Source organism: Podarcis liolepis (assembly GCF_965112155.1).
Source record: "Podarcis liolepis genome assembly, chromosome: 7".
Taxonomy (NCBI): Eukaryota; Metazoa; Chordata; class Lepidosauria; order Squamata; family Lacertidae; genus Podarcis; species Podarcis liolepis.
Genome location: NC_139561.1, coordinates 63,145,527 through 63,172,607, shown reverse-complemented (window position 1 = coordinate 63,172,607; position 27,081 = coordinate 63,145,527). Strand labels below are relative to the sequence as shown.

Sequence of the window (27,081 nt, the reverse complement as noted above, 5' to 3'; positions counted from 1 at the left end):
AGAAGAGCACATCTTTAGAGTCTAAGCAAAAGATCGAAAGGGAGAGGCACAATGGTTCTGGAAGCAACTTCACCTGCACACTGTACACCCACTGGCTGATCCATGCATTTTGGTGGCGGTGTTTGTGACAAGTTGCCACCGCTGACAACTTTCTGTCAGGAGAAGCCATTGATCTCCTGCAGTTGTGCAAATTCACCTAGAATTACAAGTGTTGGGAAGGACCTCAAAGGCCATCTAGTTTACCCCCTGCCAGTGCAGGAAGGTCTATGGCTCTGGGGAGCATGAAAGACACACCTGAGACACATTATGAAAAGCATAATTTCCAAACCCAGCTGAGTGATCTGTTTCACCTGGCAAAGAAAGCAGACCCACAAAAGTAAATGCATGCAGGATGGCTGGGCCACATGTTTCCCAGCGCAGCTCATCCTTCCGACTTCATATATTTTCACATCTAACTGAGAGGCTTGGCCATTCCCCCCACACCATGCAACCATTTCACAGCCCGTGACCTCTTTGTGAGGGTATTTTTCCGCTCTCGAGAAAACCACACATGGCGAGACCCATTAAACAAAAGCAACAACCCTGAATCTCACTGAGGACTAGTCTCTTGGCAGACACGAGAGAAAGCTTAGAGCATTCAGCACCAGGGAGAGGAGAGAGGATGGTCTGCTGGCTTTTGCTTGACAATCTCTTTCCACCTCATCCTTTTCAAGATAGGGAGAATTGGGACGCCTTTGAGAGACCTGCAAAGGCTCTTGCCTCCCCTGCTTTTATAACCCTGTGAGGTTAAGCTGAGCATCTATTGGGAAGAGGGGCAACCCCCCTCCCGACTCCCTGTAATGTGAGAATGCAGCTGGGGTGGTGGCAGCGGATGCTCAGCCACCGCCACATGGCAGGAGTGCAAGGCGCCACCGCGATCCGTAGTGCAACGTGTGGAGAATGTGGGACTGAGGAAGCACACCCCCTCTTTCTCTCCACTCCTCTCCCTGGGTGGCTCCCCCTTCGCACCTTGGGCGCAGTGGGTGCCCGTCACTGACGCCAGATGCGCAAGGTGCCTGGCACTAACTGTTGATCAAAGCACCCACAGCTCCAAGTCCCATCCCTCCTCCACCTGGGAGGGTGCGCGGGGGGGGGGGGGAGCCTCCTTCCTGCCTGGACACAAAGCCATTCTCCCCACCCTCTCGGAGCCACTGGCACGAGAAAGGATCAAAAAAGGACAAGGAGGGTGGAAAATCTCCTTACCTCGCCTGATGGGATCCAGGCTCCTGGTCAGGGTACCGCTGCTACATCCTCCTGTCTTCTTTGGTTTTTTTAAGGGGAACAGGGGGTGGAAAAAACCCTGCTCCGTGAATATCGTCTGTCCTTCTGAGAAGAAGCGGCCCTTCCACACACTCACACGAGCACCCCAGCCGGCAGGATCCAAGTTGGTCTTCGATGGACTGAGGTATGGGAAGGAAGGTGTTTTAGGGAAGAAAGCCGGGCGGGGAGGGGGGCGATTTGGAGAAGAGGAGAAGGCGTGGATGCTTCCTTCAAAGATGCTCTCTGTCTCTCCAGCCCTGCACTGCAGATCTATGGGTTAATAGTAAGAAGATGAGGCTTGAGGTTCCTTTACTTACTGAACCACAGAGAAAATGAGAGGGGGGGGGGGCGGTTGAGTGGGAGTGGGAGGGGACAACACGAAGATGCGGAGGTGGATTTCCCAGGAACTGGGCAGAGCGGGGGAGGAGGGGGTTTCTCTTTTTGATTGGCAGGTATACTCCACACGACTTCTCCTTGACGGAAGGCCACGATCCCGGCCTTTTTATCGCTGGCAACTCACACGCACACGCGCGTGAACGCGAACACGAACGAACACACACACACTGGCCCGGCCTTGCGTGTTAATAATGCCAGCCGTGCATCTCGACACGAGCTTCGTGGAACCTGCAGCCCCCTCCCCGCCCTCTCTCCATCGCCTCAACCCCCCCTCCTCTCCGCTTTCGGAGCTCTCCTGGGCTCTGTTTTATCTTCTCTGCAATGGGAATCCGGAGCCCTTATGGCTCACAAGAGTGTGAGCAAAAAATAAAATCTTTTTATTTTCTTTTTTAAAAAGATCCAATGTAAGAACATCCCTTCCAACGGCCCAGCCCAGGAGCAAGAGATGTTGCCGGGGGGGGGGGGGACTGGAGGGGGGGGGAGAAGAGATTTGCATTCAAGAAGCGAGGATGCGCTGCTTATTTTTAGGCACTCGGAACAAATTGCCTGCTGTTTTTCTGCTTTGTTACACAGCTACAGAAGCAGCAGGATGGGAGGATGGGGCGGGGTGGTGGTGGTGGAAGAGGCAGAGCCTTTTCGGGACGGGGTGGTGGAAGGAAGAGACGTGCTTGGAAAAAGAGGATGATCAAAGCTCACGAGGAGGAAGGGAAGGGAGAAAGCACCGCGGGTCTTGCCCAGGCAGGGCCTGGCCATTGGGGGTTGGCAAAGCGGGGAGGACTTTCCCTCGGGACTGTGGGGTGTGGTGGCAGTTCAGAAGGAGGCCTTCCAACACGCAGCTCAGCCAAGTGAGAGTGGATTCTCGCGGGGTAAAGGCTCCAGCCACTTCCGCCAGGGGGAGCTCCTGAGCTCTGTAGCAGAGCACCTGCTTGGGCCTCAGAAGGGCCCTCAGCATCTTCTGGTAGGAGTGTGCAAGGCTCTCTGCCTTAAACCCTGGAAAGCTGCTGCCAGCCAGTGCAGACAATGCCAGTAGCATAAGGCAGTCTTCAATGTTCTTTAAAAGATGAGCTTCCAGCCACGGCTTGGTGTTAGAGCGCCTGCTATGCATGCAGAAGGGCCCAGGGTTCCATTTCAGGCAGCTGCAGGTAGGCCTGGGAAGGACCCATTCCTGAAACCCAGGGCAGCTGCTGCCAGCCAGTGTTGACCGTACTGAACCAATGACTCCGTGCAAGGCGGCTTCCAGGTTCCCAGGCCTGGATTAAGGGGTATGGAGGGGCCTGAGGTTGATAGGAGCAAAGGGCCTAAGTAGCATGTGCTGCACAGATTTCCAACAGCAATAAATAAAAATAACTCCAAAAGGCACCAGACAAAACAAATCTCGAATTCACAGATGCATTCAAATCAAAGAAACAACCAGCAAGCATAAATCATGCGCTGCAATCAAAACAAAACATTTCCTCCCCTTTGATCCCCTGGCTTTGGTTGTGGCAAAGGCACAAATGGTGTCATTCCTCCAAGGGGGCCCCAGGAGCAGCAAGCACTTGTTTCCTACAAACCCCTGGAGTGAAGTTGCACCTGTGGAATTGTGGGGAGTTTTTAAATGGCAGGTCTTCAACCCAGTGGCTTGGAACAGGGCCCCAGGCGGAGGGATCACAACGTTGCCAGTTGCTGGCGCCGGGCTTTACTTCATTCTAGAACTGAAAGGTGAGTGAATATGCTCTGGGCACAGGACTTATCTTAGTGTGAGCCCAAGTATCTGTTTTGGATGTGTGGACTCCACTCTAAAATTGTAGCTGCTATCAAGTCAGCTCTCTTTGGGAAGAACTGGGTGGCAGGAATTGCCTTCTCCTCTTGGCCTGCCTTCTCCCTCAAGCACAGTATTCCAGGAGCCAGTGGTGGACTGGGCCAGAGGCAAAAGTGGGAGGAACAACAGGTGTGGCTCTCACTTTGTACAGTAAGCCACACAAAAGACAGAGGTTTGCAGAGTCGACTCAAGACGTTTTGCTGCCTGAAGCAGAGAGCCAGGCTCTCTCTCTGTCCCAGGTCAAGGTACTTAGCAGCCAAGGCCAGCCAGGTACTTTAGGCATCTGAGGCAGAACATCCAGCAAGCACCTCGTCCTCCTTCCTGGTGATGAAAAGTGCAATAATAGCAAACCTAATAACAAAATCACCTGCTGTCCTTTCAAGACACCCAAAGTCAGCCTAAGGCTGATGCCTCACATTGCCTAACAGGAGGGCCAGCCCTGGAGGTTGGTTTGAACATCTTCACACACACACTTCCCCAGCCTCCATCCAGGCAAGCAAGAGACATTGTTGCAGCTCAACTTTCCAGCCAGGCAAAAGCACTCAAGGAGGCTGGGGTGGGATGTGACCCAGAGAGAGTCCAGTGGGTCTCCTCTGACTGGCTGAGCCTGTTGTTCTTCACCTTTGCTTTAGCTGCAAGCACCTGGCAATATCTGTGGCATTTATGCTTAACCCTACGGATGCGCCAAATTCATTTGGCTTTGGTTCAGGAGATTGCAGCACAAGAAGCAGGCCCCCTTATTCAGATTACTTCCCATGTTTTGCTTGTTTGCTTGTAAGCACCCTGCCCTACCCAGGTCAGAGGTGTGCTTGCAGTGGAAGGAAACCGACTTGTCTTGAGTCAACTCTGCAAACCTCTGTCTTTTGTGTGGCTTACTGTACAAAGTGAGAGCCACACCTAGTGTTCCTCCCACTTTTGCCTCTGGCCCCGTCCATCCCTGGCTCCTGGAACACTGTCCTTGAGGTATTGTGGCCCACCACCTGAAAAAGGCTCCCCACCCCTGAGCTAAAGGATTTTGTTGAAGCTTCTATGTAGCAGCAACTGATTGAGTTGCTCTGAATGTCACAGAGGAATGGGACCAGCTAAAGTGTCTCTGCCTGCCACTGGCTAAGCTGCTCTGGTGCCAAAGAAGGGTGAGGCAGGAAGGTAGGCAATAAGCAAGGGCCAAGGAAAGGAAAGCCAAGTGGTTGGCAACTGAGTGCTAGCAGGCCAGCCAGGAGGCGGTGATGAAGCCCACTCCTAAAGAAACCTGACCAGGATCTGATGGTTCTTGACAACTACTGCCCATTTGCTAATACTTGCTTTGGGGGGGAAGTTGATAGTAACACAGGAAGCTGCCCTATATTGGAACAGACTATTGGCCCAACTAGTTCCGGACACTGCCTGGTAGCATCTCTCCAGGGTTTCGGGAAGAGATTGTCTCTGGTTCTGCCTGGAGAGGCCAGGGATTGAACCTGAGATCATCTGCACACAAAACAAAGGCCATGCCCCTGTGCTTACAACCTTAAAGTTGGTGGCAAGGCAGCTGCAAGCACTCTTGAATGATACCTGTTTTCTAGACCTTTATCTGGAGAAAAGGCACAGAGTGTGTGTGGCTTTTGACCACAGAATCCTGCTGGATCAGCTCAAAGCACAAAGAGCTCTGCCACCTAAGCTCGGGAATGTTTTCTACAGAGGTCTCCATCACCCCATCTTTATATGCATACCTGTGCAAAATGAACACATGGCCACGTCCTCCTCTTTATTTCATTTATGAATCCCTTTGTGCCAGGCATCCCCAAGTGCTTTACAATGTAACAACGTAGAAAATCAGTTGCAGATATAAAAACGAGAGAAATACAGATTTTAAAACGATTTAAAACAACAGGACATACATAAATCAAATTGATTCCAATACAGGCAACAACTGGGATAAATATCTTAGGAGGCTTGTTGAAAGAGGAATGTCTTTGGCAGGCATCGAAAAGACCACAGAGAAGGCACCTGCTCTGTCTGATATGCAATGGGGAGGGTGTTCCAAAGGACAAGTGCCACCACACTAAAAGCCCCATTCTGACATAATGCAGAACGGACCTCCTGATAGGACGGTATCTGCAGGCCCTTCCCTCTCCTGCAGAATACAGTAATTGGTTGGGTATGCAGCGGGTGAGGCATTCTTTTAAGCATCCTGGACATTAAAGAGGCCTTTGGAGGAAGCTGTACCAATGAGGATGCTACCTTCCTCCTGGGCCTTATTGACCACACTTTCTGTTCTAACTGCTGATGTTTCTCGAGACCAGCTTTTCCCAACCAGGTTCTCTCCAGATGTTTTGCACTACAACTCCCATCAGCCTCAGCTAGCATGACCTGGGAAAGGCCAGTGTACCATTTTCTTCTGTTGTTTCTTTTAGTTTGTTTTGACATTTCTACACTGTCATCTGTTTTCTTCCTTGTGGAAGAAAAGCAGACTAGAATTATTATTGTTGTTATTGTTGTTATTATTATTTTAAACACCCATAAATAAAACAAATGGTAGTTGCCTAGCAACATCATCTCAACATGGAAGTGGGTGAGCAAGGCAACCCGTGGTTGCCAGGCGATAGGACCCTGCAGCAACACATAGCTGAGAATGGGTAGCATGCGGTGGGTTGAGGTGAGCAGAAGGACAGAGGGAGGACCCATAACCTCCTTCCTGAAAACTGACCACCTCTTAATGACATTTGTATGGGTCCACCAGAGGGTGGCTGAATCCATAATCTCTGAGCATTGGTCCTGGTGGCTGGGGCTGAAGGGAGTTGGAGACCAACTAAATAAGGATATTGTAGAATTGGAAATGGGCAACTGAAATATTCAAGGGGATGGAAAACTCCCTTATGAGGAAAGGTTGCAGCATTTGGGACTTTTATAGTTTAGAGAAAATGCGTTAGTTTCAGAGAGAGGAAGCAACATGATAGAAGTTCATAAAATTATGTAAGAGGTAGAGAAAGTGGATAGACAAAATATCCACTCCACTAGCAATGCAGCTGAATGTTGGAAGATTCAGGGCAGACAAAAGAAAGCCCTTCTTCACACAGCCCACAAACTGTGGGACTTGCTCCCACAGGAGGCTGTGATGGTCACCAACTTGGATGGTTCTAAAAGAGGGTTAGACAGATTCATGAAGGAGAAGGCTATGTATGGCTAATAGCGAGGATGGCTCTTCGCTACCTCCATTGGTAGAGGCTGTATGTCTCTGAATGCTAGTTATTGAGTATCACAAGTGGGGCCTGTGCTGCTGTGCTCAGTTCCTGTTTGGGGGCTTCCTATTAAGGGCATCTCATTCACCATGAGAACAGGAGGCTGGACTAGATGGGCCACAGGTTCTTCTGATGTTCTCCTTGTGACCTGGGCAAATCTCTTCATATGTTCTTAAATTCTTAACAATGTCTGAATCCAGAACTGGGCAGATCCAGAACCAGCTTTCTGCCCTCACTCCTGTTCATCCGCCCATTCTGAGCAGGGCCTCCCAAGACATTTTGGCACATGAGGCAGACCCCAAAATGGTGTCAGGGAAGAAGGAGTGAGGGAAGATCTACATTAGGAACAAGCTGAGGGAAGAAAGATTGGCATTGGGATCTGCTTCCCTGGTGGATCCTGCTACTTGAGGCAGTCACCTCACCTTGCCTCATGGGAGGGCTGGCCTCAGAATTAGGGGGCCTGAGGCATCCTTGGCTTTCACTGCTCTTAAAGCTGACATATTCCCAGGCCTGGTGTCAACAGCAGGCAACTTTGGGCAACGGCCTGGGTCCTCATGCTCCACCAGGGCCATTCTGAACTGATACCTGCTCTGGGCAACCAGCCATGAACAGTGGTGGGCAACCATTTAAATCTCCCATGATACCAGAGTGAGAAAGTCATTACATCAAGCACTCCTGGGCATTGTGGGAAAGTTATATGGCAACCTGCCACTGTAGCTCGCTAGTATATGAGGAGCCTACCAGAGAGAATTCTGCTGGACACCCCTTCCAACCCAGAGCTGACCTTGTGTATTTCAACCAGGCCAGATGTCTGTATTTTTACACCCTGGCAAAAGCCCATGGAGAACTGCACCTGTGGAAGACTTGCCTTCCTCAGATCTCTTTAAAGATTGGAAGACGTAACTCAGTTGAAAACAGCAGCCTTAACTGTTCTGATCTAGAAGGAGAGACCTAATTCAGGGATGATTAAAACTAATTTTTATTTGACCCTGTTGCATCATATCTGTAGGGCGAAGTCAGGATGGTTTCAGAGAGCCCATCACTTAATCACTTTGCCATGCAGAGATAGCCAACATTTAGGTGCACCTAACACCCCTATCCTGACCAAGCACATGATGGGTAAGTAAATCTCCACAGATTTTCCCTTTGTCCATGTCCTTACATGGTGAAACCAAAGCCGCCCCCTTATTAAGGGAAGCTTGCATTCAGAAGTGCATTGCAGTTAATTTACCACCACAATCCAACGGGCAGTAGGTTACATGGCATTATTTGGAACTGTTGATGTTATGCTGTTATTGGTTATACTAGCAAGATGGAACTTCCATGTGCAGCAGCTTAAATTTATTTTACGAAATAAATTGTATGAAATAAACAGCTAGAGAGCTGATGCCAGACAGTATATACAAAAGCTAGATGCACCAATGGCCTGATTCTATATGAGACAGCTTCCTATCTCAAGTCAATTCCTGTTTAAATTTATTATCAATCAATCAATCAATCAATCAATCAATCAATCAATCAATCAATTAATTTTCACCTTTCCTGTCTTCCCACTTGCTCAGCACAGGGCCTGTGGCTCATTCCACCAGCAACCCTGTGAGGAATTTTGAGGAATGTTAGGCTGAGAGCAACTGCCCCAGAGAGCAACAGCCCCATGGGAAGGTTTTACCCATGGAGGCTTGGCCCATTAGGGCAATGGGGCACTGCCCCACCAACCTCAGCCTGCCCTCAGCCAATCCACACCAACCTGCCTTGTCACAACAACCAGTCAAGAGAGTTCTTCTGCAGGCCAGCTTCCTCCTGGTTGGTCTCTGGGTTGCTACGTACAACTCAGGAGGGCAGAGGATGGATAGAATTAGAAGACTGTCCCTCACATTAGTTCTGCCTCTGTCTACTATTGGTCTCTCTGCCTTCTGTCCTTCCAGTCCCAATGGGCATATCTGGTCTTTATTGAGTTATTATCTTGGGTTTATGCACATGGAGGATATTCATTTTCCTATCTATCAATTGTTGTCCCACACTTTCGGATTCATTTCTCCATTACTTTCCTAACTGAGAAAAGTCCACCTGTTTCTTTTTTTTAAAAAAATGGATTTGCTATGCCAGAGCCATTTAATCTACTTTAATTGTGCAAACCCAAATGGTATGTGATTGAATCCTCCCACCCCAAAATAGTGACAGTCTGGAGGTGACCCATATTTGTATAAATGTGTTAAGAAGGGGTTAGCAAGGTGGCTATGAGGAATGCCCTCCCCCATTTTTTAAAAAAACAAATCCAGTGAAATGTCACTAATCCAAACTTTTTGTTTTCCTTGAATCTCCCTGTTGTTTAGCAGGGGGCTAAACATCAGCCTCAAAATTTCACTCTAAGTGAAACTTGGGAGCGTTTTATGGATGTACAGACTAAACCCCACCTTTAATAATGTTACTGAAATTCTTTTGGCCTTTCGGATGTTTCATCCAAGCAAGAATATCTGTATCTGCTTTAGAATTTTGCTTTAGGCAAAATTTGGCTGTTGGCTCTAATGAGCAGGACACGACATTCAAGGAATCTCACCTCCCTTTGTATTTCAAAGTGATGGCTTCATATTAGATGCGCCAGGTTAGTCAATGGAAATTAACCCGCTCTCTGTTCTGTTCCGCTGAAAGATTTGAATGGGCCTGTTGGGCCAGAGTGCCTTCTAGTGGTGGCAATAACACTCTGCTTTCCTTCTCAATGAATGGAGTTGGTTCTTTTATGTAGCTATTGCCATTCATAAGTGTTTGGAACTTCAGTGGTCACCTATATAAATTCCAAAATCTGTTTTTAGGGCTGTGTTTCACCTTTGAAACAGATGAAATCATAAGGACAACGAGAGTACCTTTGATTATGTGCAGAGTGCATTTCCTCATTGGCACCTCCATTATACATCTTTAGGCACCAGGTGAACATGTTCCTCTTCAATCAGCCCTTGGGCTGATTAACAGTCTATGCCCTTTAAAACGTATTTATTGGAGGGGGGGGTTGTTGGTTTGCTTTGTTTTTATTCTTGTTTCTATTATGTTCTCTATGGTTCATTTTGTATTTTGATGCTGTGAACTGCCCCAAGATTTTCGGATGAACAGCGGTATACAAATTTAATTAATTAATAATTGGTCATGTTGACTGACCTGATGGGAGCTGCAGTCCAATGACAGCCAGAGTACAACAGTATTCCCACCCTTGATTTAGCCCAGTGCTGTCTACTCTGGCTGGCAGTGAATATCCAGGATCTCGAGCAGAATGTCACTTGCTATTGGATCCTTTTAATTGGAGATGACAGGAGCTGAGCCAGAGACCTTCTGCATGCATAGCAAGTGCTGTGCCATTGAACTGTGTTGTTGTTGTTTAGTTGTTTAGTCATGTCCAACTCTTCGTGACCCCATGGACCAGAGCATGCCAGGCACTCCTGTCTTCCACTGCCTCCCACAGTTTGGTCAAACTCATGTTGGTAGCTTCGAGAACACTGTCCAACCATCTTGTCCTCTGTCGTCTCCTTCTCCTTGTGCCTTCCATCTTTCCCAACATCAGGGTCTTTTCCAGGAAGTCTTCTCTTCTCATGAGGTGGCCAAAGTACTGGAGCCTCAGCTTCAGGATCTGTCCTTCCAGTGAGTACTCAGGGCTGATTTCCTTGAGCTGTGTATACAACGCTATTATAGCACCTTGTATTGAATGTCCAATATAACTGGCTACCTGCTTTCCACGTCTCTCTCTTCTCCCTCCTCATTTCTTACCAAGTCTTGGGACTGAACTGCAACTGAGCTGTGATCCTAGTGCATCACACTCATTTTCCCATTATTTGGACCAAGGGAAACAGGCCTTTCTATTCTTCCTTTGAGTGTCTTTGTGTATGTGTGTGTGTGAGAGAGAGAGAGAGAGAAAGAGAAAGAGTTGGGTGGGGGAGAGTCAAGAAACTCCATTTTCATGCCCACCAAACATGCTTGCCAAGTCACACACAGGTTCAGCTGCTTTAAAGAGATTTGCAGAGCATAGTCCATCAAAGCAAACATACAAAGAGTGCTGCCTTAAACTAGATATAACCAATTCCCAAACCATGGGAAGGTATAAAACGGAAATGGCAAATATCTCCCTGGGCATGCTGCTTATAATCTAAACCAATTTTTATTTATCTGCTTGTGAGTTCCATTTGGCACCCCCCATGATACGTGAGCAGACTCAACAGAAATGTGAATATATACATAAGAAAGAACTGCAGAATATTTTTCATGGACTGCAAAGATCACTGGAGACATTATCTGCTTGCTGTTTGATTCTGCAAGGTTGCTTGATTCACTGTTCTGCATGCCAGGTGCCGGCAAGTCACCACCCACTTGCAGTGAGCCCCAGTTCTGTGCAAGGCAGATGTCAGAAAAGGCATGTGGTGCAACTGGACATATGGGAAACTGGCACATATAGCCATGAAGCCATTTATGCATTTAGCCATTTATGATGGGAGAGTGAATGGGGCCCCTTCACCAGCCACCACCATGCAAATATTGCAGAAGCCCTCCAGAAGCCCATTTCGCTTCTTCAAACTGGCTTTTGAATTCCTGGTTTGTTTGTTTTTTAAATGCAGAATAAAGCAACTAACTGAAAGAGAGTTCATCAGGTGTGGACTTTGGCAATTAAATATGGCACCTAGTGCAAGGCCAAAATCTGGCGCTCACAAATGGATAGTCCCAATTATGGATCTTCTCTTTTCAATTTTGACCCGCCTCAGCTCAGTGCCCTCTGTGGGTGCCCACACACTGCCCAAAAGCTGGCACTGGAGAGAGAGACAGATACCCCAATAGAGCAAGGAGCAGGGCAAAGGCCCCCCCTGCTCTTAAACTTGTAGCTGTCACTCCTAGAGAGCAGGAAAAGTAAAATTCTTTCCAGGCATGTGCGAGACTTGCTGTTCAATTATTCCCCGTTTATTCCTTTCAACAGCTCCTGCCTCCCTTTTCAATATGCCATATAATTTGCTAATAATAATAATTACCGTGATCGCTGGCCCAGAGTGCAAAGAGGTAATCAACTCCTTAAGCCCTGACTGTGCACTACTAAAGAAAGGGAATGCAAAAAAAGAAAAGAAAAAAAGAGCTACTCAGCCCATCATTATTCAGCCTAGCCAATCTAGGGTTCTTTGTTCACCTCCCTATGATGCAATCCCAATGAAGGTTTCTGATACACTGGAGGACCATGATGGAATATCCTGAGGAAAGCCCAGCAAATCTGGGTCAGATCACTTTAGCAGCTCTATGCCAGCTTTTGCTAGCCTAGTGCCATCCAGATGTTTTGGGGTGCAGCACCCATCAGCAAAACCTCCAGAGGACACCAGGATAGTGGAGGAAAAACCAACATGGTGCCCTCCAGATGTTGTGGACTGCAAATCCCACAATTCCTGACTGCTGACTATGCTGGCTGGGGCAGGTGAGAGTTGCAGGTGAAAACATCTGGAGGGAACCCCCATATTGGCTACCCCTGTTCTATACCATTGCCATTACATGATGGAAGGAAGGTGGGATATCAATATGATAAACAAATCCTTGCCTCCCATTCCCCCAGGATTCAAAAATGGTGGCCCTGCCAATAAGGAGTCCCTACCCTGTATTGTATCTGATTGCTCTACCAACATTTCCCAGGATGGTTTGGGGGCCACTGTCAGATAACAAAACACTGAGATAGGTGGACTGTTTGTCTGACACAGCATGGCAAATCCCTCCCTACCTGCAGAACCAGATCAGCCTTTGCCAACCTGGTGCCCTCTATGTTTTGGAGAACGACTCCCATTAGCCACAGCCGGCAAAGCTGTGAGCTTCCAAATTATGTTTGTTTTTTTCTCCTGGACTCTGCACAGAATGCATCTTATTTGGCCTGTGGGGGAACAGAAATAGAATTTGCTTTAGTTATGTGGAACAAACACCACCTGTGACTAGAGATGGGGACATTTTCAGTTTCTGTTTATCTCTGTTTCTCATTTTTCCATCTTAAGTTCAGTTCTACATCAATTTGCCATTTTTTTTTTTAAAAACCCTCATGAAAGAATTAACCAGCATTTTAGCTCACATTTCTCTTAATAAGCACCCATCTGTATGCAATTTTGCCTAATATATTGTCATGATTCTTTTAATAATCTCTACATTCACTGAATGGTTAGAATTCAAGCAAACTTATAAATTCAGGGCAACGGCTTGCTGGTGGTGGGTGCTGAAGAAACAAAAGGCTGGTAATGGCCTGGTTTGTTTGATAATGGTAAGCCATCTGCAAAACATCAGACCCTCTGCCCAGTAGCTTTTTGGGGTAGGTTAACCACAGGCATGATGTCAGCAACAGGAAAGAGACAATGCCCTTTGCAATGAGAAACAGAGGCGGTCAGGGTGACGGGGGAGGAGGGGCTGGATGCTGGAAGCGGAAGGGGAGGAGTTGCTTTCTGCAGGGGCTGCTGGGAAGAAGGGGAAGGTGGGCAGAACTCCATGTGGGACTGAAGGGCAGCGGCCAGAGATACAGGGGCGTGGCATTTAGGATGCTTCTAGATCCATTGCTGCACTGCTGGGAAGAACAAGCTTCTCTTAGGATGCAAGTGCCGTGAACTCTCTCTCCGTAAAACTCAGGTGTAAATAGAGGTAAATAAACCATATGTCATAAAGACACTAGGCTCAGTCATACCTCATTCCAAAGGACACCAAGACCCCTGGAATCTCGCATCACTCGACAGAGATTGGGCAGAGAGTGTACATAATCTGCAATGCAATTTTGCCTGAAACAACGCATTTTTGTATGTTATTTTCAATAATATTTTACCCCAGTATTTTAATGTTTGGACACATTGTTGGCTGCAGAATTTTGTTGCAAAATACAGATAAGTGCAAAGTTTCGAAAGGTGGCTCTGTTTCGGTTCTGTATTGTTTTGGAAAGTGCAAATCTAGCTAGGTTTGCCCTGAAGCACAAATTTAATTGAAATTCTCCTCTCTCTCTAACTATTTTCATAAGAGTTTGCCGCCTGCCGATCTTCTCAGGTCAAGTGTCGTATGACAAAGCAAGAAGCATGCTGACCCCGTGTGGTGTAGTGGTTAGCGTGTTGGACTAGGACCTGAGAGACCAGGGTTCGAGCCCCTCCTCAGCTAGAAAGTTTGGACCAGAATTCCCATCAGGCCTAGGCAGTCCCTGGATAGGACCATAGTCCAAAAATCATGGATAGCCCCATCTCCAGGAAGGCTGACATGAGTATGAAGGCACACATGCATACCCAAAGCCAGCATCACACTCTCTTGCAAACAAGACAACATAAAGCATTGCCGTGTACCATTCTGTGACTTGCCGTTAGCGATAAAATGAAGCCTGAAAGACGGGAACAGTTTCCTTCCATTTCCAGTGCCATGTTATTAAGAGTTGTACAAGGTTCCTGCATTTAAAAAAGGAGGGGGAGGGAAGGTGGAATTGGACTTAATCCCAGGAGAAAGGGGAACTTCCTGCACTGCAACCTGTCTTGTCAGTGGATGGACGGGCTCTCACCCTCCAGAAAAGGCAGGGACTGAGTGAGATCATTGTCTCATATCCACTGCTGGTCAACAATACTGAGCTAGATGGACTAATGCTATAAGGCAGCATCCAAGGTATCTTTCACTTGACACACTGGCTTCAGGTCTGGCAAAACCAAATGCATCTTTATGTTACTCATTTTCACAAGATGGATGATGACTGCAGAGCGCCAACGTGTGCTGGTGTTTTTTTAAGTGGACCTATGAGCTTTTATGGTGGCTAAAAGACTTATACTGTATTTTGAGCCTGGAAAGATAAATGCCCATCATCCAGGGCTTTTTTTTCAGCCGGAACTTGCCAGAGCTCAGTTCCAGAACTTCTCAGGTGGGTGCCATTGCCATGATAAGAGAAGAAGGGAGACGTTCATGGTGAGTTCCGGCACCTCTTTTTCTAGGAAAAATAGCACTGCCACGATCTATTATGCAATGGTTTGAGGACCTCACTGCCCTGGCTACGCTCAAAGGGCTTTCATATGGCGTCAATCTCACGTGGACATCTATTTGGACATCTGAAGTGCTGATTAAACTCGAATGTTTAATTTAAGATTCACACTGTGATGGTCACAGTACTTGCAATATGAACTTATGTTGATTAGCATTATTTGATGATGATGAATACTTTTCTTATATTTTTCTTTCTCCTTCCAATTTCCTAATTTTTCTTTTTTCTTCCTCTCCTTATTAATAAAATGAATAAGAAAATGGGATAGTGGAAACAATGGGTGCAGGGCTCACAGCTTCTGAGCATGTGCAAAATGCCTTCTTGGCTTCAGGTTTATGTGCTGCTCGGCCTCTCTCCGTCTCTCTCACCCCCAACACCCACCCACCCTTTCAGGCTCTCTCCAGTCTCTGTGCAAATGGAGCAGATACGGTAACTAAGGAGGAGTCGGTTGTTACTAAGTGGGGGACCGACCGGAGATATACAGAGAGATAACTAGATCATCCGTTGCTTCCATCCAAGCCCTCCTTTATCACAACTACATAAATTAGAATGAAAATTTAATTTGGGGCTTTGAAAAATTCATGCACAGTCAAAGCAGCGATGCCAATCTGCTCCAAGTTTGAATGTTTCCTTCATATTATGAAAGAGTGAATGGATCACATGTTGGGTGTTGATCCCTTGGGAGAGGATTTAAATATTAACCCCTTATATATTAACTTAAGAACTGGTGAGATCATTCGATCCCTGAGATTGTCAGCAGCAGCTCGTAATCCCATTCATGAAGCCTGCTCAATTTGTGATCTGGCAAGTCAAATGCAGCCCACTTCTTGTGCCCATTCTGATACTTTACCAACGCCAGCAACACCAATACCCTGCTGTTGCTGTTCACGGGGCTGGAGCAACGCCCTGGAACTTTATTTCCAGGTCCAAGTTTAGCAAACTTCACCAGCACCTCAATTTTTTGGGATTGTCTGGTCTTCTACTTGTGGTACTGCTCCTCTGGGGTTGCTTTGTTTCAGCCGTGGGGAACCTGTGCTTCTCCTGATACTGTTGGACCCCAGCTCCCATTATCCATAGCCAGTATGCCCAGGGATGGTGGGATTTGTAGTCCACAAACATCTGGAGTATTACAGGCTCTCCATTCCTGCTTTATTAGCTTTTAGTGGTGTCATTTCGGCAACTCTAACATAATTTGCTGTTGGAGTGGGGAAAGAAGGATGTATATCTGTGGACTAATTGCTAAAAGAATATGACATTTGTTTTATAGGAACACAGGAAGCTGCCGTATACAGAGTTAGATCATTGGTGCATCTACCCAAGTTCAAGGTTTGGGTACTAACATATGCAGGCCCTATGCAGCTCAGAACTAGCTTACTTGAGAGACTGCAACGTAGAGGTGACCATGGTCTTTGGGACTTCAGGCATGGTTTGTTTAAAGTCCCCAAAATATTAGAAGCCCACTCCACAGTTTTCAGTGTGGCTGCCCCGTTCTGTGGAACAGCAACCCTGCTGAGATACACCATAGGCACCCACTCTCTGGAAACAACCAAAGACATGTTTGTTTCAACAAGCTTTTCCAGCTGGATGAAAAGGTTTCTGACTTAGGTGTGATTCCCCCCCCCCAAAAAAAAACTATCTATAGCCATTTTTAATGGCATGTTTGCAAATTGCCTTCAGACATATGTAAAAGGTGATTCATTAAGTAACAACAGCAGCAACTCAGTACTTGATGGCAATACACCTCCAGGTTTTCCAACAGGGAATGGAGATGCTGGGGTTCGAACCCGGGGATCTTTCTGCATGCTGAGTGTGTGCCCTACCATTGGGCTCAGCTCTTCCTATCTAGATCAGGACTGTCTAGGCTGAGTGGCATGCAAAGCAGATGCTCTAGTCTACAGTGAGCTATAGCCCTTGCTAAACCTTGCAGGCAATATTAGGCTGGAGTGCTGCTGATCTCTTTGCAGAACCTGCTGTCAATTTACATTCCTTTATGTTCTACTCATCTATTTCCAACCTACCTAGCAAAGAAAGGCACTCAAGACTCGTGTTTTCCTAGCAGGCTTTTAGTTGCTGATTGTCATTATGATTTTTGATAGGCTCCTGGTGCTGCTGTCTTCTTGTTCTGTTGATGCTATTTATTTCTGTACAGTGGACGCTCGGGTTGTGAACGTGATCCGTGTGGGATGTACATTCGCAACCCGCAGGTGCACGTCTGCGCACGCGCAGGTTGCGATTTAGCGCTTCTGCGCATGCGCAACTGCCAAAACCCGGAAGTAACCCGTTCCGGTACTTCCGGGTTTCGGCGGGTCCGTAACCCGAAAAAACGCAACCTGAAGCGTTTGTATCTAAAGGTATGACTGTATTTTATTCATTTCTGTTGCATTACATGGTGTTTGTTAGCTACCGTATTTTTCGCCCTATAAGACGGACTTTTCCCTCTCCAAAAATGAAGGGGAAATGTGTGTGCATCCTATGGGGCGAATGCAGGCTTTCGCTGAAGCCTGGAAAGCGAGAAGGGTCGGCGTGCACCGACCCCTCTTACTTTCCAGGCTTTGTGCAGCTCTCCGCAAGCCGTGGGAGCCCGGCGCTGGGCTCCCACGGCTTGCGGAAAGTTGCCTGCATACCGAAGCCTTCAAGCTTCCCGCAGCTCTCCGCAAGCCGTGGGAGCCTGGCACGGGGCTCCCACGGCTTGCGGACAGCTGCCTGTTCTGGGGGCTGGGGTCGGGGAAAGCTCGGGCTTCCCCCGCCCCAGCCCCGTGCCTGGGGGAAAAATAATTTCCCCCCCTTTATTCCCCCCCCAAAACTAGGTGCGCCTTATGGGCCGGTGCGTCCTATGGGGCAAGAAATACGGTACTTTGAATATTTCCTATAGACAAGCAGCTTGCTGAAGCCATTGAAATAAACAGGCTCCTTGTAAACTGTCACCTCTCTAACAGTAAACTAGAGTGGCTGAGTGTGCCTAACAGTTTGTAAGCAAAACAAGGCCACCCAAATTAAAGGAGTGGTAACTACAAAGACAGAAGACTGGAAATTTAAACAAAAATGTGAGACTTCCCCAAACAGCCTGACAAGTATTTCTGAACCTGCAGGTGTCAAACTGTGATGTATTAGTAGAGAAAATAAAATGAAATGAATGGGGTGTTTCGCTGCCTCTGATGTAGACCATGACAAGCCAAGTGGACCAATGGCCATAGAGAAAGGGCCTTAACCAAGAGGTAGAGCCTCTGCCTTGCATGCAGAAGATCCTAGGTCCCTGGCATCTTTAGGTAGGGCTGGGAGAGACTCCCTGCCTGAAACCCTGGAGAGCCAGTGCCAGTCAGTGTGGACACTTCAGAGCTAGAATGCAAAATCTGACGCAGTATTAGGCAGCCTCCTCTGTTCTTGTGAGTTCGTAGCTGGACTGCAGCTGCAGAAAGACAGTTAAAGGGAAGATGTGAGCTTTGACTTTGGAAGTTTCCTTGATAGTTTCTTCCTTTCTTTTTCTTTCCAAGATTCAATTAATTGGAGCCCCCAGAGCAGAGATTTCTCCCTCTCTGCACCGCCTTTCCTAGAAGGGTCACATGGAGTACAGCTGCCCAGGGGAGGAAGGGGTGGGGGGCCCACAAGTGCCCTCCTTGCAGGGGAAGCTGCTGCGGAGGAGCTGACAAGGCTGTCAGGGAGGCAAGCCCCCTCGGGATCTCCCCCACTCCCAATTTCCCTGCCTCTGTGCCCCTAATTGGCTAATTAGTGCTTGCTTTGTTTCGAGCTGGTGCTTTTGGATGAGAGGCTGGGGACTCTCAGGGAAAGAGACAGATTGTCACACTGCCCTCCCACACGTTTGATCCGTCGCCTGGCCCTGCTGTGCAGAGCGCAGCAGCCGAGGAGTGTGGGGCAAATGACAGCAGGGCCCAAGCCTCTTCTGCACACGCAGTAGAATAGTGTGGGGCAGTGGAGTGGTGGGACTGTAGAGTCCCGAGGGGATGGAACAAACTGCGCCGCTTCAGGGTTCCTGACAGGGCCTCAAGTTCCTGCATGCTCCCCCATGCTACTCAAAGCTCCCTGCAAGTAGAAAATTAGTGTGCCAGGGACATAGCTGGGTTGGATCCTATTTCCCTGAGGTGCTAGCTTTTTTAACTTGCACTTTGGGTTTTTTTTGAGGGGGTGGGGGTGGGGAAGAGGCATTTCAAAATAGAAACCCCCACTTACTGTGTGGAGCAGTATAATAGTTCACCCCATCAAGAATTCCTCCAGCTCATTCCGCCCCATGTGTAGACAGGGCTTCAGACAGCTATCCCAAGGCACTGACTGAGGTGATAATTCTTCCTCAGGAAGAACTCTGAGGTGATATGTTGTCTGAATGCTTTGACACGGTGTGGCACTAATGTGTCAAGATGTAAACCCTCTGCGCCTCCTGAACAGGGACAGCTGATAAAATACGGCTCAGGAGTCTAGTCATGCAAAACCACGCACTAACCAAATTCGCCCACAAAGAGCATCCGGAAAGACCATTTTAAGAGAGCACAATATAACACATAGAGGTGTGGGGCCCTACCAGTGCCACCCACAGAACCCCCTTTTTTGTTTTAACATTGAGCTTGCTGGAAACCACAAGAGGGGAGAATGTGCTTGAACTCAGGTCTTGCTTGTGCGTTTCCCACAGGGGCATCTGGTGGGTCACTGTGAGAACAGGATGCTGGACTACATGGGCCACTGGCTTTGTTCCTGCAGGAAGTTCTTATGTCCCTTTTATTGTGCATTAACAATGATTTGTTCTCATGGTGCTATCAGAGGGGTCACACATTATTGCACTTTCAATATTATTTGCACCTGCGAATGTTTGGGGGCAGTCGCACTGCTTCAGTGCATATCCCATTAACTTCCGGCTTGAATTTTGCAACTTTTCATACCACAAAAGTTCTGGTTTATTTTCATCCCGCTTTTGTTGTATCACAGCCCCTCTGGTGTTAGCATAGAGGAAGTGTTGCAGGACAAATGAAAGCTATTCTATACCTGTCTGCTCAGAAGAAAACCCCATTAAAAGCCAGTGTGGTGGTTAAGAGTTCCAAAGCAGGGCAGTGGAAACCCAGATTCCTATTCAGTCATTAACCTCACTGGACGGCAGGGCCATCAGCACTGAGGGCAAGCGCACTGGGGCAGAGACGCAAGAGCAGGGCCGGGTGGGGCAGATCTGCTACCCAAGGCAAATGGCTTTACCTTGCCTTGTGGGATGCCCCTGCTGGATGATACATATACAGTATACTGTGGACTTGATGCAACACAGCTTGCCCAACAAAACGCACTCCCCCCTGGGGATTCTTCTGACCCTCCCAAGAAAATTGAGGGTGGCTGGGGGGGGGGGGAGCATGAAGGGAAATCCCATTGCACTGGCTTCTGCTAGTGCAATGATTTACTTGAATACAGCCCCAATACATTTAATGCACATGGCTTCCCCCAAGGAATCCTGCAAACTTAAGTTTACCCCTCACAGAGCTACTGTCCCTGGCACCCTTAACAAACTACAGTTCCCGGTATCCTTTAAAGAAGCCATGCGTTTTAAATGTATGGTGCAAACACAGCAGCTGAACCTACCTCACAGGGTAGTTGTGAAGACAGAATGTTGAGGGAGGAGAACCTTTGTTTCACCGGATGAAAGCTGTAAATATAAGAATGACAGGCTTTGGAATAGAGACGTAGAGGATTGCAGCCTTTGGCAGCCTTAGCCCACTAACCATAGTTTTCATCAATCAAACCTGTCTAAGGTTGTGTTTGATTCAAAGAATAAGAGGGTGTCTGCCATCCACTAATTTACAAACAAAAGAAAAAGAAATAACATTTTTTAAAATGCAAAAATAAAACATCTGCTGTGCTAGCAAAGGGAGCGCTTTTAGATCAAAATATTTAACCATCAACCAGTCTCATAGATACATTAATTCTACTTTGCAACGTTCCTTAAAATAAACAGGGAAATCAAACTCATTGGTTAGTGAAAAGCCTTCCACGACCTGTAGTCCGATTTTTTGTACTACAACTCCCATCAGGCCGTGTAAACAAAGCCAATAGGCATTACGTATAGTAACGGTAGTCCGAAAGGTCTGGCGATCGCTACGATAAAGAAGGCTCCATAACCCGATGCACGTTTCACCGGGGAGTCAGACCCACTAAACTCAGCGGGGCTTACCCCTGAATAGACACATATCGGATTGCACTCTGATGTTGCGATCCTATGCATGCTTCCCAAAGCTAAATCCCACAGGATTCCCATGGGGCTTAAAGCTGAGTAAATAATTGCAGCCTCACTACCAAAATAAAGAAGGAAGTTCATTTGCAAATTTATACAGATATAATTGGTGAAAACCCTGTGATCAATAGACTTCACTCACAACCTTATCCATTTCACTACTTTCTCTCTCCCCCTCTTTTAAAGTAAATAAGACATATACATCACTCAATTAAACAAACAAACCTCCAGGCGGTTTATATAAAATCTAAAATATTCATAATAAAATGCCGATAAAACCAACACTTTTGAAACAACACAGTGGGATTTTGTCTTTCAGCAGGCACGTATCCGATTGCATTAAAAACGTAGATAGCCCTGTCGACCCGTTAGAAATACCAGATATCATCTGAATTATAGTAACACCATAAAGGTGGTGGTACGTTTGCACTGCGAGGCTGTGCGACAGGGAAATGACTTAATAGCGGCGCCGCAGAGAAGAGGTTCTGAGGTTCAACCAGGTCCGCCCGGCGGAGCCCCGATTCCAGCGGCTCGGCTCCGCTTCCTCTCCGGCCGGCCTGGCCTCCTCCTCCTCGAGGGCCGCCAATGAGCGCCGGCGGGAGGAGAAGCGCGGCGGCCAATGGAGCTGCGGCAGGAAGCGAGCGCCAGGGCCGGGAAAGGAGGCGGCGGCCAGGCAGGGCGCACGGCGGCGGCGCGCCGAATCAAGTCCAAGCAGGGCGGGAGGGCGGCCTGGCTCAGTGGCGGCGGAGGTGAGTCGGGGGTCGGCGTCGGGAGCAGGAGGGGAAAGCAGCCGGCGCCCTCCGTGCGCGCTCTCGTTGGTGCCAGATGGACACCCAGGCTTAGGGTCCGCGGCCAGGTGGTTCCGGGGTGCGCAGGGTGGGGGACCCGAGTGTGCTGAAGCGCACCGCCCAAGGAGGTTTTGTCTGCCGACGCTGGTAATCCCAGAGGCCGCTCCCATGGCATCGCTGTGGCCCAATGGGGGAAATAGTTGGGCCTTAGTAGTTGGGCGAGACTCGAGTCGGTTTGGTAGGTGGGTGTCTCGGAGGTGGGGGGTGTGCAGGGCCGGATTTAGGTTTGATGAGGCCCTAAGCTACTGAAGGTAATGGGGCACTTTATATGTCCAGCTGCCCTTTGTCAACAACAGATTGCCGCTGTTTTTTTGTGTTGAATATGCTATGTGGTAATTTAGGGACCTAATGGGTATCTGAAGCCATTTGCACATAACAAAATATGTATCTTATCAAAGTAATTTAGGGAGCAGGCTAGCATCATCATAAGAGCCTACACAAACACAAAACACTGTTGCTGTATGTAGGTTTTATTTTATTTGCTTTTTATCTTATATTTTGGAAATGTACATCCAGGTTTTTTCCCCTTTAATTTTTTGGGGGCCCTCAAGAGAGTGGGGTCTTAAGATATAGCTTGTTTAGTTTATATGTAAATCCGGTACTGGGTATGTGTGTAGGGGAGGTGGATTCAGATGGCACTGAAACACTTTGGAAGTGAGCAAGAAGCTCCTCTGCTGACCTTGCCAAGTCCTTTCTCCTCCCCTACGGGGACAACGTGCAGGGCTGGGGTTCCCCTCCTCCTCGCTTCCCACCCAGAAGTCCTGGTGTGGATGAGGTTGGACTGGAAACCCCTCACTCCAGAAGTCTGGCCACCTTAATCTGGCTACCCTGAGAGATCGTTGGATGGAAGAATTATTTTAACTGTAGCTGGCTTTTTTATAGAATATTTAAACTGTTCTAGAATGTCCTTTGCTTGGGGAGGAAGGGCACAATATGAATTCAGTAAATAAAGAATCCCACAAGTGCATTTGAAGTGCTATGATGCCACTTTTTAAAAAAGAAAGTTATGGCTTCACCCAAAGAATTCTGGGAATTGTAAGGAGTTGTTAGGAGATCTCAATCCCCCCATTCCCCCCACATAGCTGCAATTCCTAAAGTTCCCTTTGAAGAGGGATTGACTGTTAAACCGCTCTGGAAATTGTAGGTCTTTGAGGGGAATACGGGGTCTTCTGGCAACTCTTGCACTCTTAACAAACTACAGCTCCCATGACAAACTACAACTCCCATGATTCATTGCAGGAAGCCATGACTGTTTAAAGTGTATCATAGTGCTTTAAATGTATAGTGTGAATGTGGCCCCAGAGTTATTCGGAAGGAAAGGCCTTCTGCTGAAACAGTGAGCCTTGACTCAAGTTAAGGGGAAGAATCCTGATAAGCCTTAGTAGGACAGAGTTCGCTACCCTAATGTAAACTTGTGGAAATCAATTCAACTCTGTCCCACAAAACTGTAGAGTGCTTAAATTTTTGGTGGTAAATATTTTACTCCTAAACAGTAAATTTCTTTGGTTAAGTAGGCATGTTGCTGCTGCCTTCCAGGGGAATCCTAAACTGGCAGAGTTGAGAACCATTGTAAGCCCCCAAAAGATCTAACCAAGTGAATTTGTGTCTCTCTGTGTGTGTTTGATTGATACTTGAGGATTAACATATCTGAATGTGTGAACAGCCTTCTTGAGAAGAGGTGGGCTTGGCCAGGGGCCAGCCAGATGCTTCAGACCAGCCCACAAGGAGGGCAGGAAAATGCATTGAACAGCTTCTGTAGGTTTGTGAATTGCGAGTTATGCTGGAGATAAATAAATTCATTTTTATTTCCAGCTTTCTGCAAACTGCGAGGCCAGGGTGGGTGACAGCACTTCAAACAGCAATCCAGTAAAAACAACAAGAGAGTCTTGTGGCATCTTAAAGGCTTAATTGTATTATCAATCTCAATTATCTGAGTGCCAGATACCGATACAGGCAAATTGCACCATCCACATGCAAGACTAGGCTGTCTTTGGGGGTCCCAAAAGTTTTCAGAAGAACAAAAAAAAACAAACAAAAAAAATAGAGGGGAAAAACCATGGGGACCCCCCCCAAGTATCCTAGTGAGGGATGAACATGCTCAGTGGGCATGGAATGCTGGCTGACCGTTGAGGGTGGAAAACTGTAAAGGAGCAGGGATAGAATATCCTGGAAGAAGGTGTAGCTTTCCACAGTGAAACCTTTTGTTGCAAGTTCATTTGTAGAGTTAATTTTTTTAAAGAGAAATCAGGCTGTCCTTGTTTGCATTACTCCTCTGGAATCCAACCCTGAGCATAAAAATACCCATTGATCTATGAAAATGGCTGCTCAGCCCCTGCTATTAAAAGCCAGCACCAGGAGCACCACCAAAAAGTATTCATAGAGATTGCTTAAGCTCTGATTCCTTTTACGTCTCAGAAGACAGGATCTGGATAAGAACGCTTAACTCACATGCTCTCTTTTCATGTCTGCAGGACCCGCAGGAGCCATGTGGCCGGTTCTGTGGGCAACAGTGCGGGCCTACGCCCCGTACGTCACCTTCCCTGTGGCCTTTGTGGTTGGGGCGGTGGGCTACCACCTTGAGTGGTTCATCCGTGGCCAGCCACCCCCTCAGCCACCTGAGGATGAGAAGAGCATCTCGGAGAGGCGCGAAGACCGCAAGCTTCAGGAGAGTGCAGGAAAGGACCTCACCCAGGTGGTCAGCCTCAAGGACAAGCTGGAATTTGCTCCCAAAGCTGTGCTCAACCGGAACCGTCCAGAGAAGAACTAGCAGAGCTGTCCTGTTTGACGGGTGGGGATTTTGATTGGTTCCATGCGGTCTTGATTGTTAGTTTCCTGGTTTTGTCATTTTTTGAGCTCACCGAACCCAGCCAATAACTTCTCCGCCAATCTCGCCAGCTTCATCCTACTTTTGCTTCCATTGGAGGATTGCTAAAGCCACTGAGACCCATTGGAGGTGGAGGGCAGACTTTGTGACTCTGCACTTCTTGCCTTTGGCAGCAGAATGACCAATTCTCCTTGGAGGTTATCGGTCAAGAGATGGAACTACCCCTGCAGTCTTTGGTGAAGGTTCAGCCAGGACAAGGCAGGATCCCCTTTCTCTTGCCATATGCTGGCAAAGGCAGGATTTCACTTTATAAGAACACCTCTGAAATATGGTACCACCATCCCCTCAATTAGGGGATATTCCTTGCTTTGGTGGCCTTGGAGACCACTACCACCTTGCCCCAATTCTTGGTTTAGGATTAGTGACCTTAAAGATTGTTCAAGACTTCTGGGTGCTAGAGGAGCAGTAACTGCTACATGTTGTGGCAACTGAGCTTCTCCACACTGCTGCTACTTGAGCAAAGATACATCTCTTTTTCCGAGCAATTTGGGGAGGTGTGTTTTTGTGTGTGTGTCTGCTGACTTCTTGGACATGGGCCTGCTGTTGAAACTGAAAAATAATAAAAAATAGTTTGAAAAATATCAGGTCTTTTCATTTCCTGTAGGTAGCTGACCATTGGCTGTGTTGGTTAAGGTTGATGGGAACTGCAGTCCTACTACATCTGGAGGGTCAGAGTCAAAGTAAAAAGAGCAATGTTAGGCGTGTGTGGGAAGGATGGGAAGAGAAGAAGGGAAGAGGGATAGTGTGGAGGTGGAGAAGCTGTGGCCCTTTAGGTCACTCCCAGCCAACATAGCTTGTAAAATGTGGAGGGCCACAGGCTTCATCCCTGGAGTGGAGCAAAGCAACTGTTATCCAACTGGGCTTTAAAAACTGGTCTGTTGCTCAAACAACTCTGTTTTATTTTATTTTTAAATCCCTTTATTTCAGTGACGCTTGCTTCCACATTGCCGTGCTTAGGGCCCTAGCCTCAATATTTTATGTTCTGCATTCGTAATGCACATGAAGCTTGCAACACTGATTGTGTTTTAATTAGTTTGGGGAAGAGTGGAGTTCTTCTGAGGGCTGTTGTGTGTTCATGCCACTTATGATTAATTTAATTAACAAATGTGATTTAATTATGTGTTAAGAACACAAGGAGAGCCTTGCTGGATCAGGCCAGTGGCCCATCTAAGGCAGCATCCTGTTCTCCAGATGCCCCTAGCCTAGGAAGCCAACAAGCAACAATGCTCCCCCCTCCTTTGTTTTCCAGCAACTGGTATTCAGAAGCGTTCTGTCTCCAGTAGACGTTGATAGCCTCATCTTCCACAGGTGTGCCCAGTCCTCTTTTATAGCCATCTAAGTTGGTGGCCATTGCTGCTTCTTGTACAAGTGAATTCCAACTATGTGACGCCTTATGAAGAATGATTTCTTTAGCCTGCTCTTCTCCCTTCTTTCTAGAATGCTCAGAGCAGTTTGCAAGGAGCTCTCGGTGATCTCTGATTCAGTGTTTGCTGAGGTTTAGCTACAGCCCTGCGGACTTGGTCACACATGGCATACAAGTGATCTGAAGAGCAAAGTAGAAGGCAGCCTCTAATGCAGGCTTCCTCAAACTCAGCCCTCTAGATGTTTTGAGACTACACTTCCCACCATCCCTGACCACTGGTCCTTCTAGGTAGGGATCATGGGAGTTGTAGGCCAAAAACATCTGGAGTTCTGAGTTTGAGGAAGCCTGCTCTAATGCTTTGATCTCCAGCAGCTCGGCTCTTGCAAAGTTTATCTTCACACACGGAGGAACTTGTGCATCTAGTTCTCCTTTGATGTAGTGGCAGCTTTGCAAATAAGGATGGCAAACTCTATAGCCTGCTGGCCCACACAGCCCTGTATTAATCTATAATCCGAACTGAATGGATATTTACAAGCCTGGTTCTCGGGGTGGCACTTGCACAACATATCTTAAATGACAAACTGTACAGTGGCATCTCTGGATGCGAACGGGATCCGTTCCGGAGCCTCATTCGCATCCTGAGTAGAACGTAAGACACGACTGCGCGTGCGTGGGTCACGTTTCGCCGCTTCCGCGCATTCGTGTGACGTCATTTTGAGCGTCTGCGCAAGCGGCGAAACCTGGAAATAACATGCTCTGTTACTTTTGGGTTGCCGCGGAGCGTAACTTGAAAACGCTCAACCTGAAGCACATTTAACCCGAGGTATGACTGTACTTTGGAAAACCCACCAAAAAACTTTTCCAGCTGTTTAGGAGTGTGGAACTTTTCTCCAGCCCCAAGGGCCACATTTCATTCTTGACAACCTTCCAAGGGCCACATGCAAAAGTGGGTAGCTTTGGCCAGCAGCAAGAGCAGCACCTGTTAATTTACACTGACACCCTCTATTCTCCATCCTGTCAAGGAAGAAGCACTATCAGAGTTCAGGAGTACATTTTAGCCTGGAGTGTGTAACATTG

The 27,081-nt window shown here is 47.6% G+C and overlaps 2 protein-coding genes and 1 long non-coding RNA gene across 8 annotated transcripts in view; 1 reads left to right on the top strand and 2 right to left on the bottom strand.

Annotated features, from left to right (window-relative positions):
* Positions 1 to 1,350, bottom strand: part of DLGAP3 (DLG associated protein 3) — a 178,837-nt gene extending 177,487 nt beyond the window's left edge. For all 3 annotated transcript variants that reach the window (XM_083511592.1, XM_083511594.1, XM_083511593.1), the window contains exon 1: positions 1,243 to 1,350. The gene's annotated coding sequence lies outside the window, so the exon portion shown is untranslated. The remainder of the gene's footprint in view (positions 1 to 1,242) is intronic.
* SMIM12 (small integral membrane protein 12) lies at positions 1,226 to 25,222 on the top strand. 4 transcript variants are annotated; one of them, XM_083511698.1, is made up of 3 exons: positions 1,226 to 1,444; positions 7,721 to 7,830; positions 24,229 to 25,222. In XM_083511698.1, the coding sequence occupies exons 1-3, from the start codon at positions 1,251 to 1,253 to the stop codon at positions 24,522 to 24,524; spliced, it is 600 nt and encodes a 199-aa protein (XP_083367824.1). In that variant the 5' UTR covers positions 1,226 to 1,250; the 3' UTR covers positions 24,525 to 25,222. The 4 variants fall into 4 exon arrangements, with proteins under 4 accessions (XP_083367824.1, XP_083367826.1, XP_083367825.1 ...); XM_083511700.1 differs by lacking the exon at positions 1,226 to 1,444 and adding an exon at positions 6,050 to 6,128; XM_083511699.1 differs by lacking the exons at positions 1,226 to 1,444; positions 7,721 to 7,830 and adding an exon at positions 21,521 to 21,658.
* On the bottom strand, positions 17,551 to 21,458 carry LOC310710699. Its single transcript, XR_014528191.1, has 3 exons — positions 21,135 to 21,458; positions 20,261 to 20,324; positions 17,551 to 18,098 (listed from the first exon to the last, which is right to left on the bottom strand). It is a non-coding gene; the product is annotated as an uncharacterized lncRNA (long non-coding RNA).
* Positions 25,223 to 27,081: the final 1,859 nt, after the last annotated feature.

What these genes read in the sequence shown, in the direction of transcription:
- SMIM12 (XM_083511698.1), top strand. Translation starts at nt 1,251, where the DNA reads ATGGGATCCAGGCTCCTGGTCAGGGTACCGCTGCTACATCCTCCTGTC. An exon ending in TTGGTCTTCGATGGACTGAG is followed by an intron (nt 1,445 to 7,720) that starts GTATGGGAAGGA and finishes TCATATCTGTAG; the next exon opens with GGCGAAGTCAGGATGGTTTC. An exon ending in CCTGACCAAGCACATGATGG is followed by an intron (nt 7,831 to 24,228) that starts GTAAGTAAATCT and finishes TCATGTCTGCAG; the next exon opens with GACCCGCAGGAGCCATGTGG.